We start from the raw sequence: 15,658 nt of genomic DNA on the forward strand, positions 1-15,658 counted from the left end.
CCCAAGAGCCAGAGGCCATCAGAGGATTTCTCATCATTTGTGAGCTTTGTGGCTCCTGTTCTCTGCCTGAGGTTGTCTTCCTTAAAATTCCCCGTGGTCCTCTGCCCAGATTCAGTGTCTTCGTCCATCAGGACATGAACGAGAGAGGGCAGCTGAGCGTCTACAGGCATGACCCGGTGACATTTCCAAGGACTTAGATTGTTTTTCACTCCATGTGTTACTCTGCTCAGAGCAGATCCTGTGGGTTCATGGAGGTATCCATATTCTCTACTTCATGTGGGTCACCAAGGGGCAAGTTTATTCCTATCCTCTTAGAAACATGAAAACACACACACATGGTTTTTCCATAAAGAGAGGCTTTTAATGGTGCAGCTGTATAAAAATTCTGATGCTTGTGTCAGATGTTCAGCCTGGCTTCTGGGAAGAGGTTTATGAATCCTGCTGTACCTTGTTTAAGAACAATCATTAGGAATTATTAGGTCTGTGAATCCCATCTGCTTCCCAGGAGAAGAAAGCATCACTATGGGGCTGGATTAGGTCCCTGGCTTCACACTGAGGTATCTATACCTCCTATGGTGGGTGTTAAAAGCCAGACTAGAGAAGAAGTAAGTAGCTTGGGGGAGAATCTTTCTAAAACAGGGCAGGAAGGAGAGAAAATAATATCGGGGAAACCTACTATATATAACAAAACAGAACTTCACATCTATCAAGCAGAGATACACAAAAAGAATATTTGAGATCGTTGAAGCTTTCGGGGGCCAATAAATTAATACCCATCTTCCCTGCATAGCTCCGATTGAAGGGAGAGTAGACCAAAGAGATACGCAGATGAAGATAAAAAGATCAGCGTCACTGTCGAAAGCTAGGCTGAAAAATGTGGCTTAGATTTGTGGCCAAAAGGGCTTGCAGCTTCTCTCTTTGAATTAGAGAGGCTTACTCAGTCTGGCATAGCAGGAGAACTGCAGGCTGGTTAAGCCGCAGCAGAGTAGACCGAAATGCACGCCCTGAAAGCATGCAGATCACTCCTAGTCTTTCCTTCCTCCACCTCTCTGTAGCATTTAAACAATTGATTAAATACCTCACCCCTCATCCCCGAACACTTTTTTCTCTTGGTTTCCCGGACACCAAATTCCCCTGGTCATTCTTTGATCTCACTGGCTACTCCTGCTGGTTTCCTGCTGGTTCTCCCTCTTCTCTGTGAACTGTGAATGCTGAAATGCTTCACGGCTCACTCTCCCCTCCCCTCCCCCCTCTCCTTTTTCACACTCACTCTTTTAGTGACCTCATACAAATATGGACTATATGCTAATGCCTCCCAAATTCACATCTTCCCCTAGGACTTCTCCCTGAACTCCAGGTTCTTATATCCAGCTGCCTAGTTCCCACTTCCACTTGCACGTCCGATTGGATGTCCACTTTAGCACATCCCAACCCAAACCCCTGACCTCCCTTTCTAGCCTGCTTCTCCTCCAGCTCCCCTTTTCCAGTTTTCCAGGTGCTCAGGCCAAAGCCTCAAAGCCTCCTTGGTTCCTCTTTCTCTCACATTCAAGTCATCAGCAATTCCCATGGGGTCTAACTTCAAAATAAATTAAGAATCTTACCACTTCCCCCCTCCTCCAAAGCCACCACCCTTGTCTGAGCCACCATCAGTTCTCGGCTGGATTATTGCAGTGGCCAAAAGCTATTCATCACCACTACCATCCTGATCTAAAGGGATCCCTTTAAAATCTAAGTCTTACTTACTTGTTTGTTTGTTAATTAATTAATTAATAACTTTTATTGGAGTACAGTTGATTTACAGTGTTGTGTTAGTTTCTGCTGTACAGCAAAGTGGGTCAGTTATACGTATACCTATATCCACTCTTTTTTAGATTCTATTCCCATATAGGCCATTACAGAGTATTGAGTAGAGCTCCCTGTGCTATACAGTAGGTTATTATTTGTTATCTATTTTATATATAGTAGTGAGTATTTGTCAATCCCAGTCTCCCAATTTATCCCTCCCCCTGCCCCTGTCCCCTTTGGTAACCATAAGTTCGTTTTCTATCTGTGACTCAATTTCTGTTTTGTAAATAGGTTCATTTGTTCCATTTTTTTTAGATTCCACATATAAGTGATAAAATCTAAGTCTTTTAAAATCAACACTTCTGTGTCCCCAAACTTTAAATAGCTCCCTATTTCACATAGACTAAAAGCCAAGGTTTTTGCTTATACCTGCAAAGTCTACATAACCTGTTTCTGCTCTGGCCGTATCTGAGCTCATCTTTTGTTAATTTCCCCCTAGAACCATCCTTTCCAGCCACATTCTTGTTGGTCTTCAAACAGTCCAGGCATGCTTCTGCCTCAGAGGCTTTTCATTTGCTATTCATGCCACCTCCATAAATCTGTGTGCAGGGGTCACCCTCTTACTGAGGCCTTCTCTAGATATCAAATTTAAAACTGGGGGCTTCCCTGGTGGCGCAGTTGTTGAGAATCCGCCTGCCAATGCAAGGGACATGGGTTTGAGCCCTGGTCTGGGAGGATCCCACATGCAGTGGAGCAACTGGGCCCGTGAGCCACAACTACTGAGCCTGTGCGTCTGGAGCCTGTGCTCCGCAACAAGAGAGGCCGCGACAGTGAGAGGCCCGCGCACCGCAATGAAGAGTGGCCCCCGCTCACTGCAACTAGAGAAAGCCCTCGCACAGAAACGAAGACCCAACACAGCCAAAAATAAATGAATAAATAAATAATTTAAAAAATATATATAAAAATAAAATGGGAATCCCCTCCCCCATTGCCAGCAAATTTCACAGTTCATTCCCCCTTCCCTATTCTATTTTTCTCCATGACATTTATCACCACCTGATACACTATATGTTTTATTTATTTATCTATCTTCTCCCCGACCTGGCTCCACTATTTTGTTTGATCTTACATCCCAGCAACTAGAATAGAGCCCAGAAAGTAGCAGTCACTCAAATATTTGTTGAATGAATAATTTAAAAAGTAAATGAATGAATGAATGAATGAATGAGTCCCAAAGAGGAAGAAGCTATGCTAACATGCCCTTCTTCCTTCTTCTGATCTCACCAATCAGAAAACTCACTTCTTCCATGGTGCTGTAGCAGAAATGCCTCCATGTGGAAATATGGGACTGGGAAATAAGTGTTCCCCCAAAAAATGATGGGGGAAAATATAGAAACCCATTACAAAACTTCTCCTCAAATCAGACCAGTGCTGGCTTTTAAGACGGGGGAAGTGGAGGAAAGATTAGCCTCATGCAAAATCTTCCAAGTGAAGAACAAAACTCATGTTTCTAAGGTTAACTCAGAGAAAGAAAGAAAACGAGACAGTTGTGTTGGGAAGGAGGAAACAGCTTTATGCAAAATCTCATCTCTAAGTGCCCACCTGTGGTCTTTAAGACTGGGGTAAAGGAATTTAAAAAAAGTAATTACTGGTCTTCCCTGGTGGCGCAGTGGTTGAGAGTCCACCTGCCGATGCAGGGGACACGGGTTCGTGCCCCGGTCCGGGAAGATCCCACATGCCGCGGAGCAGCTGGGCCCGTGAGCCATGGCCGCTGAGCCTGCGCGTCCAGAGCCTGTGCTCCGCAACGGGAGAGGCCACAACAGTGAGAGGCCCGCGTACCGCAAAAAAAAGAAAAGTAATTACTTAGATGAAAGAATAAAGTTTACAGGTTTTGATGACTCAAATAAAATTTATGAGAAGAAAGAAGTAAAAGAAATGAATGAGATCTGAAGAACTGGATAAATAAAAGGCAGCTTTATAGACACAGTTTCTGGAAATTTTCTCAGAGCCTTTAGTTCTTTAAGGACAAGCACTTGGAAGGAAAACAAAGTAAAAGAAAAAAGAATGAATGAAAATATTTGTGGAGGCAAATGTCGAGTAGATTTATTTGTCTCACAACCTCTGACCAGTCTGTGGCTACATACATCCTCTTGGCTCTGCCACTGCGCCTCTCAGAACCTCAGAGAACATCCTAGTGATGAACTAAGCATCACATCAAGTACTGTGTTATATTAAACCCCGGGCTGATGAACCAAGCTTGCTGCCAAACCTAGAAGGATGGCCAGAAGTACCTGGTGATCAGGTTTTGTTAGTTTATTTTAGAGGCAATATTATAATAAAAATATTTAAGAAATAATTAGAGGATGAAAAGTATGAAATAATTTTTAGGTCAAATATTTGAGAAATAATTTTTAGGTTATTCAAAAGGTACATTATTATAATGTGCTTCAAATAAGGAAGACTGAAAGTGTTAATTGTACAGGAATGTGAATAATGGCTAGTATTTAACATGATTGTATGTTAGGAGAACTTTTTATACAGTATATCTCATAGGATGGCCATTCACCTTCCTTTTGTGACAGATTTCCATACGTTGTGTGTTGGGCTGTCATCTAAGGCGATAGTTCCACCTAGCCGGGGGCATCCCTCAGGGCAGAGAGGTCCAGGGAGCCTCAGTGTCTGTGTGTTATTAGGTCCAAGGGATAAGAGCCATCTGTGGCTGCAGGGAACCTGGCTGTTGGAGCGGCAGGTATGCGTCAGACTGGGGGTAGGTAACTGTCCCATCTGCAGCCGGGCTCACAGGAGAAGGAATGTGAGTTCTGTAAGCTTCAACAGGTTGTGTGATAAGAGGAAGATAAACAGCACCCATATTTTCTTTTTTGCCGGAACAGGAAAGCAGGTGGAAAGTCAGAATCTGTGCATACACTGTGTCCGAGAGACAAAGCATGAGTAACTGAATCCACCATGACCTCTTTCCTGTAGCTGGTCTCCCCAGCTCCACTTTTGGTTTTTTCCAGTTTATTCTCCACATAGCAGCCAACTACATCACATCCCTTCTTTTTTTTTTTTTTTGGCGGTACGCGGGCCTCTCACTGCTGTGGCCTCTCCCGCTGCAGAGCACAGGCTCCGGACGCGCAGGCTCAGCGGCCATGGCTCACGGGCCCAGCCGCTCCACGGCATGTGGGATCTTCCCGGACCGGGGCATGAACCCGTGTCCCCTGCATCGGCAGGCGGACTCTCAACCACTGCACCACCAGGGAAGCCCCCATCACATCCCTTCTTGATCAAAGTCTTTCTAGGTCAAGGCCTGGAGGTCGCTTGCGTGATGTGGCTGCTGTTACCTCTTGCTTCTCACCACCAGCTCTCTGCACAGCTGGCCTCCAGGGCTGCTGGTTTCTGCCACAGAACCAAGCTCTTTTCTGACCCGGGTCTTCACACAGCCAACTTCTGCCCATTCTCCGGGCCTCAGGTTCTCAGAGAGCCATCTCCTCGCCCCCTCTGCCCCCGGCCTAAGCTATGTTCTCCCTGTAATTGTCTCTCATGGTACTGGCTTCCTCTCAGTCATAGTACTTATCGCCATTCGTAATACTACGCTATTCATAACTTGCTTCATGTTTGTCTCGCCCACTAGATTGCAAGGTCTTTGAAGTCAAGAATCTTATTGGGTTTGTTCACTATTTTATACGCAGCTCTGTGGAAACAACTGGCCAGGAACAGCCCTTGAGAAGGATATAACCAGCGGACTCCAGGGCCCTTGATATCAAGTGTCAGTGTTGCTTATTCTGTACTATGATGCCCATGGAGACGCAGAGATGAGATGACCAGAGGAAATTATCAGAGAAGCTGAGTCCACCTAACTGGAGGGCAACCAGGAGGCATGTGTGGAGTGTATAAGCATTCCTGGGGGATAAACATTCAGAGGGACTGGGTTTCCTGAGGTCAAGTAGTCTGGGTGCTTGGATCATGGCACTGGTACGAAGAGGTGCAGTGAAAGAACTTGAGAACATTTGGATTACAGGAAGCAAGGAATGTGACCTTAGAAAAGGGAAGTCTTATTAATTATAAAAAGGTCTCCCACCTGTTTAAAAAATTATTTTCTAAATGATTTTATTCTTCTCTCGTAATGTGATAGTCATTCATTTATGAATTCAATTTTATCCAACAAACGTCTGGGGCAATGTGCTTTGCATCAGATAGGGCTAAAAAAGATACAAAAATCTCACTTTTTTTTTTGGCCATGCCAGCGTGGCTTGTGGGATCTTAGTTCCCAACCAGGGATTGAACCCAGGTCCATAGCAGTGAAAGTGTGGAGTCCTAACCACTGGACCGCCAGGGAACTCCTTCACTTCTATTCTTAAAGAACTCAGCATTTAGTGTGGGAGTTTTAATATGGTAAACATATATTCAAATCATTACAACACACAGCTGCCTATGATAAGTTCTCTAAGAAGGGCAGAAAAATCAGGTGTTCTAATAGTATGTCGGTTACACAATCAGTACCCTAATTTATTGACTTTCAGAACATTACTTAGGACTTAACCAGTGAACTAGAAGTGCAGAACCAAAAAGACTCAACCAGGGCTTCCCTGGTGGTGCAGTGGTTAAGAATCCGCCTGCCAATGCAGGGGGCACGGGTTCGAGCCCTGGTCCGGGAAGATCCCACGTGCCGTGGAGCAACTAAGCCCATGAGCTACAACTACTGAAGCCCGCGCACCTAGAGCCCGTGCTCCGCAGCAAGAGGAGCCCCGCAGGGAGAGGCCCGCGCACAGCAACGAAGAGTAGCCCCCGCTCGCCACAACTAGAGAAAGCCCGCATGCAGCAACGAAGACCCAACACGGCCAAAAATAAATAAAAATAACTTAAAAAAAAGTCTAAAAAAAAAGAAAAGGACTCAACCAGGGGTGTAATCCAAATATTAACAAATCAGTACATGTTCTGGCCAATCAGAACATGTCTGAGTAATCAGCTAGGACTCCCAACCAATTAGAACAAATGTTGGCCAAATATCAGCCACACTCAAACATTGAACACCTATCATGAATCGTCTTTTTAAAAAAATAAATTTATTTATTTATTTAGGGGGGCTGTGTTGCTGTGTGCAGGCTTCCTCTAGTTGCAGCGAGCGGGGGTTACTCTTCCTTGCGGTGCGCGGGCTTCTCATTGCGGTGGTTTCTCTTGTTGTGGAGCACAGGCTTTAGAGCGCAGGCTCAGTAGTTGTGGCGCACAGGCTTAGTTGCTACGGGGCATGTGGGGTCTTCCCGGACCAGGGCTTGAACCTGTGTCCCCTGCATTGGCAGGCGGATTCTTAACCACTGCGCCAGCAGGGAAGTCCATCTTGAAGGGGTTTTTAGTCTGGTTAGTATGCTATAAGTGAAGCAGGGATTACAGATAGTTTTAAAATTTTAGGTTGGATCAAATTGTTAGATAGTGGCTCCCGGGAAAGCTGGGTTAAGGATTCTGAAGCTGTGTGTAGGCTCACGGTGCAGGGTGTGTGATTGACATGTGCCACGGATGAAGAAAGGCCAGATTGTAGCACACGTGCCGTGTTCTTTCTTATGATTAAACAAACGTGCATTCAAATCCTCCTTCAAGCGCTTAGCAACCCTGTGCCTTTGGGCAAGTGGCTTATTCTATCCATGCTCACATATCCTCATTGTAAGAATCGGGTGGTAATACCCACCTTGTAGGATAGTTGTAAGTATAAACCAACATTGTGTGAGAATTCCCTTGTATGAAGTGACAGCTTCCATGAACAGATTTTGCCCACTGTAGGATGGGGGTGAGATTCCAGCCTCCTGTGGAGGCGAAAGGCAGCAGGAGGCAGGAAAGAGAAGCGGGGAAAGCCTGAAAGTGGGACAGACCCAAGAGGGTCCTTGTGGAGGAAGACATAGTGGTGGAGTGGAAGCAGAGGCCTGGGAGAAGAGATGCGCCTCACGGGTTTTTTTGGTGAAATGCTATGCGCCCTGTGGCCCCTTCTCTCTCCCCCTCGAATCTTCAGGAAAACTACACAAGTCACAATATGCTTGGTCCACTGGATTGTATTTTGGAAGCTGGTGAAGGGCTGGGTTTTGGATCAAGTTTGGCAAGGGTCCAAAACAGTGTCTTCTCTGTAGGTGATACGTGCTCAGTAAATGGAACACATGGGAACAAACTATGATGAGGGCCTAGAGGAAGAAGGGCTACAGTGGCCTGGGTAAGTCTGTCCTTAATTACACTGTCATTCATTCATTTTTTTTTTCAACATCTTTATTGGAGTATAATTGCTTTACAATGGTGTGTTATTTTCTGCTTTCTAACAAAGTGAATCAGTTATACATATACATATGTTCCCATATCTCTTCATTCATTCTTAAATATACATTCCAGCCAGAGACTTGTTAAGCAGCATTTGTTTCAATCTCAGGGCCCAGAGGACGTTTTATAGTCTAGGCTAGACTAGTCTAGCAAGTTTCATAGACTGGAAGTCTGTATGAGTCTCATCTGGATGAGCCCTTGTGTTTTATTAGAGGATGCTCTGGGAACATAAACCCGTTTGTCTTCGTGATAAGCCGTGCAACTCCTGGTGGTAGAGTTAGGTTCTCAGTGATGAGACGTGAATATGACACTTGTACCTGCCCTGTTCGAACTTCCTGATCCAAATGCAAGGCTGATGTCACAGGATCCTTGACATTTGCATCTCACCCCCAAATCTTTGCTGAGCTCCTCTCTTGCTTTTCTCTGTCTCCCTGCTGTCATTGCTATTTGCTACAGTATTTTCATTTTGCTTTTTGATCTCATACGTATTGCTCCTTGATTCAGTCTCTTTGGCACCCCTGTAGCAGAGGGTACTGCTCTGAGCCTGAGGTGGGTCTACCAGTGAGTTCAGACTTGTCCAGGCCCTGCTGACTGATACAGGAATGGCCACCCTTGGAGGGGCTGAGGAGCCTCCCGGGAGAGCTTAACTTTTAGACGCATGGCAAGTCCTAACTCAGGACAACAAGCTCAGCTCAGGAGCAGAGCTTTGGTCCCTAGAAGAGAAGGCAGTTCCAAGTAGAGCAGAGCCTGAAGTCCCTCCCCTTCACCAAGAACTTAGGTCTGTATCCTATAAATATGTGGGGTGACCAGTGTAGCAGAGACTGGCTTGATGCTCACCAAACTGTTTCCTTTTCTTCCTGGGCCCATACCTCCCTGGCACACATATTTTGTGTCTAAGTTCTGGCCAGATAAGTGTGGGTAGAAGTCACATATACCACCTCCAGCCTGGCCCATAAAACTTCCTGCATGATCAGGAGATGCTGTGGGGGAGTTGAAGGCCCTGGGATGAAGATGCGCCAGGCAGAAGGAGCTGGGCCCCTGAATGAACTGGAGGAATAGAGAGTCTCAGGGCTGCCTGTCCCTGCCCTCGCCTTGACCGTGACATGAGCAGAAACGAACTCTTATTCTTTAAAACCACTGAACTTTTGAGGTTGTTGATAACTGCAATAACCTTGCCCCGATTGACTCACTGGGTAAAAATAAATAGCGCTGTTTCATGAAACTACTGCATTTGATCTTGAAGAATAGGCAGCACAGCATTTAGTTTGCTAATCAAGTGTAACATCAAAAGAAGAAAGAGACAGTCTTCCCCAGCTGTCACTGCACTGAACAGCTCTGACATTTCAACAGCACTCAAATATGAAGTGGCAGTGACTGGTGGGAGATACAGGAAGAAGTAACGGTTTTTGAAAGGAGGCAGAAATGCCCATGAGGCTTGGCGGTTATGGCGGTGCTGGGAGGGAGGGGTGGCAGCTGTTGTGCACACAGTGGTACTTGTTCCAAGAGGAAGTGGTAGAAGCTAGTGGGAGGGCAGGACCAGCAGAAGAGGCCACGGTGTCTAGGGAATGGGAAGTACCAGGTGATCAGATTTGCTTATGAGCCCATGTAGGACATTTGGAGATTTTTGAGCAATACTTGGGGCATCACAAAGGTCATAAGAACCAGTAAATATGGCTTCCCACCACAAAGCATTGGAAGCTTGGAAGGTTAGGGAAGAACAATCCCACTGCAGATCCTTGTAGGGAGAAGAGGCTCTTCTGGCTTCAGCTGTGATCTTCAGATAGAGTTTCTTCTCTTCACGGCAGGCACAGTGGTCAGGCAGGGTAGGCTGTCCACAGGCTTGTCTCCCCAGCCCACCCTTGTTTCACTCCTCTGGGAGGTAAGCCAAGTTGGGAAGTCAGGAAGCCTGGGCGTCCTCAGCGGGTGTCTGTGCAGCAAGGCACTCAGTCAGCCAGGAGACTAGAGAGGATGTGACAGCTTTTTTTAGGTTAAAGGCTAGGATTCTGATTTGTTTGGTGGCCGCTTTGAATTTTTTCCTTTAATTGAAGAAAAGGACATTAAATGTGAGAATCACTGTTTTAAGCTGTGGTCCCCGTGTTAAAATGGAAAAAAAAAATGTGGAGGGGATGGGAGAGATTTCCGGAGGGGGCCACAGTGTCAAAGAGGAGGAAAGGTCAGGGAGCCAGAGGGAGGGATTCCTGGCATCTGCTTCCCCCTGAAAATCATTTATTTGGGCAAAACTGGAGTGATGATTGGAGGGGGGGGGGAGAGGAAATGCCATAAAGATTAGGCATAGGGCTTCCCTGGTGGCGCAGTGGTTGAGAGTCCGCCTGCCGATGCAGGGGACACGGGTTCGTGCCCCGGTCCGGGAAGATCCCACATGCCGCGGAGCGGCTGGGCCCGTGAGCCATGGCCGCTGAGCCTGCGCGTCCGGAGCCTGTGCGCTGCAAGGGGAGAGGCCACAAAGATTAGGCATAAAAAGGGGCTAGAGATATCACATCTAGGGGATGCATATACCCTTACACGTTTATGTGCACACATGTAAGTGTGTGTACCCACACGGGTGCTTTGGGTGATGATACAGTTTGCAGCAAAGTTTTAATCAGACTTTGTACAATTTTATTTTACTTTCGTCACATAAGAAGGGACTTTCCCTAAGAAAAGTGGACAGATTTTTCTCCTTTCCTTCTCTCCTGCGTAACCTGGCTGTTTCAGTCCACCTGCACCCTCTCCTAGAAACCCAAGTTCCTATTCTACAGCAAAAACGGATCCTACTCACCTTAAAGGTTATTTTTCTCAGGCTTCATATCTCAAGAATGTGTTCCAGTTAGCTAATCTGATTTCAGGCAAGCCTCTACTGGTTTATTGTGACCTGTAATGGTGCTTCTCTTAGATGACCCTCATAGATGTAAAATGTGTTTTTAATCATACCTCCAGAGAAGTACCAAACAGTAGAAGTCTCAGGTATTGTAGTATGCAGAAAGAATAAACAAATAAATTACTAACCCATTAAAGTGTTATTAAATTTATTATTAAGTTATTAAATTGTCAAAAATAATAAATTGTTAATAAAAAGAAGTGCTAACACTTATAAAACACGAGGTGCCACACACTGTTCTAAGTGCTTTGCATGTGTCCATTTAATTCTCGAGACTACCCTGTGGAATAGCAACTATTTCATCCCCAATTTGCAGATGAGGAAATCGAGGCAGAGAGAGATTAAGCAACTAGCCCTAGATCTGGCAGCTAGGAAATGGTGGAGTCCATTTGAACTCATGTGGCCTGGCTCCAGAAATCTGCGCTCAGTCGGAGTGAGTGACATTTTTGCATGGGGGGAAGGGTGGTGAGGGTCGCTGTTAGAATCTCTGGGACTGTAACCGTGGCACTGTCCTAGGACAGTTTCTCACGGGAATGAAGCGGTCCAAGTGACAGGTATCTTAGAACTTTTGTTTGACACTGAGAAGTCACATCACCTTTACAGATCTCAGTTTTCTCTTTAGTAAAACGAGGAGCCTCCAAGGTCCGTTTCAGTTCTAAGATGAATAGTATCTTCAGCATTCCTGGAGTAAAATGCCGATCTCCTGGTGCCTGTGGGGAAGAAGCAGGTCTGTTCTTGCTTCCTTAGACCCTTCAAGCTAGAAGCTGCGGGGTAGGGTGCTGTGTGGATTACCTGGAAAGAACTGGTAACCAGAGATGAGGCTTAGAGCTCCAGGAAACCTCGACTTTTACCTAAGAAACATAGAGAAACGCATTTACTAGGTGCCTACTGTGTGCTGCGTGTTTTAAACAGATTATATAATATCCTCACAATACGCTCATGAAGTAGGCGGTACTGTCTCCATTTAAAAAATAAAGCGGAAGCTTAGCCAGACTGAGTGACCTGCCCAGGATGGCCCAGCGAGCGATGGATGCGGGCAGGATTCAAATCCCGTCCGACTCCAAAGCCCACGCGCATTTCACAACCCGGCCCTACTTTACTATCTATTATCTCATTCCATGCTCACTGCAAACCTATGCGGTGTATTATTTCCCCATTTCACTGAGGAGGAGAGTGAGGCTCCGAGTGGTGAAGTGACCTGCCCAATAAGGGGTCTGTCCCCGAGGGGGCGGAGTAGAGCGGGAGGAGTGCCACGTGGGCGCGGACGCCGCAGCCCGGCCCCTCCTCCCGGCCCTGCCTCGCGGTCCGGCTCCCACCTTTCCAGGTCCTGACCCCGCGCACCCCGACTGCGAACTACACTTCCCGGCAGGCCGTGAGAGCGCGCACGCGCAGCGGGGCCTCCGCCATGGCGACCGTGCTGTCCAGGGCGCTCAAGCTCCCGGGTAAGAAACCGCAGCCCCGCGACCACCCCGCCCCCGCCGGGCCTGGGGAGATGGGGAGGCGAGACTGCGGGGGCGAAGCCGATCGGGGTCTGGCCCCAACCCGGGCGCAGCTGCCGGCGCGGGGAGGCGAGGCGGTGCAGCCCCCGCGGGCTGGGGTCCACGCGCCACCGGGGGCAAATGAGGCGTTCGGCGGGTTGGGGGTCGTCGGCGCTGGGCAAGCCTGGGAAACACGGAGGGAGGGACGCGGGAGGCGCGTGTGGATGGTGGCTCGGCGCTGCGGCGGCGGCGAATGTCAGGGCGCGCGTCGCCACTGTCCCCAGGGGAGGGCGGTGAGGTTAGCATCCTTTCCCGAGCTACGCGAAGGAGGTACCGCAGGGTCTCCAACTCCTTCCGTCTTGGGCTGGACCTGGGCGGGGTCAGGGAGCGGCAGGATGGCGAGTGACCCCTTGGAGCAGCCTCTCCACTTAATGACAACATTGATGCTGCCTTGAGGTAGGTGGGACAGGCATTTCCCCTCCTAAAAAATGCGTTATTTGGCAAATTGACCTGTCCAGGGTCGCACAAGCAGTATTGGAAAAGCTTGGACTTGAATATGGGGGGGGGTCTTCTGACTCTAGATCCTGGGCTTATGGTTCCACTTGTTCGGCCTCTGGCTCTGGAGCCTAAGCATTTATGAGGGAAATTATTTGGCACCTGCAAGTTGCAGATAATGGATGGAATATTCTTTCAGGAGGCACTCGTGGTGATGTCAACTTCTAGAGCTAATTCAGTACTTTGGGCAGCAGCTCCAAGTTTTTTGTTTTTGTTTTTCCTCTTAAACCTCCAGCATGGGACTGTGCTACTAGAAACGTGCTATTTTAATAAAAGTATATTTATTCTGCCCAAATAAATTTTAGACGTTAAGGCTTTAGAAAAATTTATGGTTTAACCTAAATAAGTTTTAAATATTAAGCTATAAACATTTGTTTGTTGGTAACTTAAGGTGTTAGTGGGAAAAACAGTTGTTTTGCCCGCTTGGGTAGAAAGTGCTAGTTGGGTGTCTGGCGGACATCCAGCATAAGGCTTCAGGGGGATTACCGGGTCCTGTTTCTCAAGGAGTTTCCAGTCTGCTACATTGTGCCACGGATGACACTGGGCTGGCTATGAATTTTCATTTCTGTTCCCAGATTTCATGACCTCAGACACCTTTTTTTTTTTTTTCCCGCATGTGCCCATTAGAACATCGGAAGGAACACTGATAATATCTCTCTTGGAATGTGTATGTAACATTGGAATGAAGTGGGGGACACGTCCCTCTGCCTGCAGCATTGACTTTGAAGAGAGTAGCCTTATGTATCCTTAGTGTAGGATGATATCCTCCCAAGGGGTAATGGGGTGTCAGACATATTTAGCTTTATTTCTTGTTTTCTTTTAGATTCCTTGCCCCCCTGCTTCCCCTCCTGCATAGGTAATTGTCATTCTCAAAGGCTGGGAATCCTGCTTTCGAAACTCTTGAGCTCTTTTGCATGCGGAGGCTTTGGTATTATTACTCCTGGAGTATTCAGTTGCAGTAACTTGGTCAGCCGTCTGGTCGTTGGGCCTGTGTTTGGGTGGCAGCAGGGCCCTCAGCGCTCAGGAGCGTTTGATACTTTTAGGCCCAGGTACAAAGGCCATATGTTCTTTTATGTGACGTGGGTTTTTTGTTTTTTGCTTGTGCTTTTGCTTTTCTCCCTCCTGCCCTTTTCTCCCCTCCACCCCAAATACAATTTTTAGGTAGAAGTTGCTTTCTTAGAGCTCTTTTTGGATACCCTGTAATTGGATCTGTGAAGCTACTGTCCTGTTTGGGCTACTGTATCATGTTACCTTAGTTAACATTCTCGCTATTTTTTTTTAAAATTGAGTATCATTGACCTATAACATTATACTAGTTTCAGGTATACAACCTCATGATTTGATATTTGTAGATGTTGCAAAATGATCACCACAATGACATCCTCGCTATTTTTACGTGTAGGGAAGCAGAGTAGAATGGTGGTGAAGAGCATGCGACAGACTTGGGTTAAATCCACTCTTCATCAGATTAGTTACTTGTTCTCTTTAAGCTTTAGTTTCCTCATACGTAATAATAATGTTATTGTGGAACATTCACTGTATGCCACGCAGTAGGGTTATCTGGCGTCGTAAAAGAGATGGATGTCCTTAAGAAGTGTGTTGACCTTGGACATGTGTTAAGTATTCAGTAAGTGTTAATTAACCATTCTTATCTTCATCATTAGCACCATGATCTTTACCAATGTGTTACCTTGAGGAAGACCTGATGTAATGTGCATATGACAGATGTCCATCAACCTGGTGAAGAAAGAACAGTTGCTGGGGATGTATTTCAGTCTCGTACCCTGTCACCAAGCTCAAGATGGAAAGATGTTTGGTCCACAGGCATAGAATGAGGTTAATTAATAACAGAAGGGCAGTGTGACAGTCATAAAGCAGGGGGTGGGGCAACTTATCTCTTAAGAATATATATTTTTAGTCCATTTAAAAGTTTAAAGGTCAGGGCTTCCCTGGTGGCTTAGTGGTTGAGAGTCCACCTGCCGATGCAGGGGACACGGGTTCATGTCCCGGTCCGGGAAGATCCCACATGCCATGGAGCAGCTGGGCCCGTGAGCCATGGCCGCTGAGCCTGCGCGTCCGGAGCCTGTGCTCCGCAACGGGAGAGGCCACAGCAGTGAGAGGCCCGTGTACCGCAAAAAAAAAAAAAAAAAAAAAAAAAAGTTTAAAGGTCAAACACTGAAGGGAATATAAGAGCATAATGTTATTGTAATGGTCTGTTTCATTATATGTAACTTGGAGAGATTATGTGGCCCTGGATGAACTAATTCACGATGCGAATGATTTACCTTTAGTTGCAGTAGAGTGTGTAGGATAGTCTGTGTGAAGTGTAGTGCATGTCATAGAATAGTATGTATTATAGTATGTTTTCCTGAAAACACTTGGGGGTGGTACAGTTGCGTGTCTTTCCTACCGATGTTTTCCTCTATCCCATTTTGGGAATGCTGTTTACCTAGTAACCCCAGTCTTCCTATAAGGAAAAGTGACAGCCATGGAAAGCTCATTTATGTTGATTTACTCTGAAATCAGTGTCCCCTCTTTATTCTTTGGAAACCTTTCATTGACTAAAAATGTGAGTGGTAGCTGAAATCAGCAGACAAGAGAGTGGGAAAGTTGAAGCAAGGATTTGGTGTCTACCCCTCAGCCTGAGTATAATTTTAGGCAAGTCAGC

General features: G+C 46.5%; 1 protein-coding gene across 2 annotated transcripts in view; it reads left to right on the plus strand.

Annotated features, from left to right (window-relative positions):
• Window positions 1-12,350: 12,350 nt before the first annotated feature.
• FAM234B (family with sequence similarity 234 member B) overlaps window positions 12,351-15,658 on the plus strand; it is a gene marked incomplete at its 3' end in the record, with an annotated part of 35,698 nt that continues 32,390 nt past the window's right edge. For both annotated transcript variants that reach the window (XM_082666455.1, XM_082666454.1), the window contains exon 1: window positions 12,351-12,399. In XM_082666455.1, coding sequence (XP_082522581.1) covers window positions 12,363-12,399 — 37 coding nt within the window. In that variant the 5' untranslated portion in view covers window positions 12,351-12,362. The remainder of the gene's footprint in view (window positions 12,400-15,658) is intronic.

This window comes from Grampus griseus, assembly GCF_964374135.1.
Source record: "Grampus griseus genome assembly, chromosome: 11".
In the NCBI taxonomy this organism is placed as follows: Eukaryota; Metazoa; Chordata; class Mammalia; order Artiodactyla; family Delphinidae; genus Grampus; species Grampus griseus.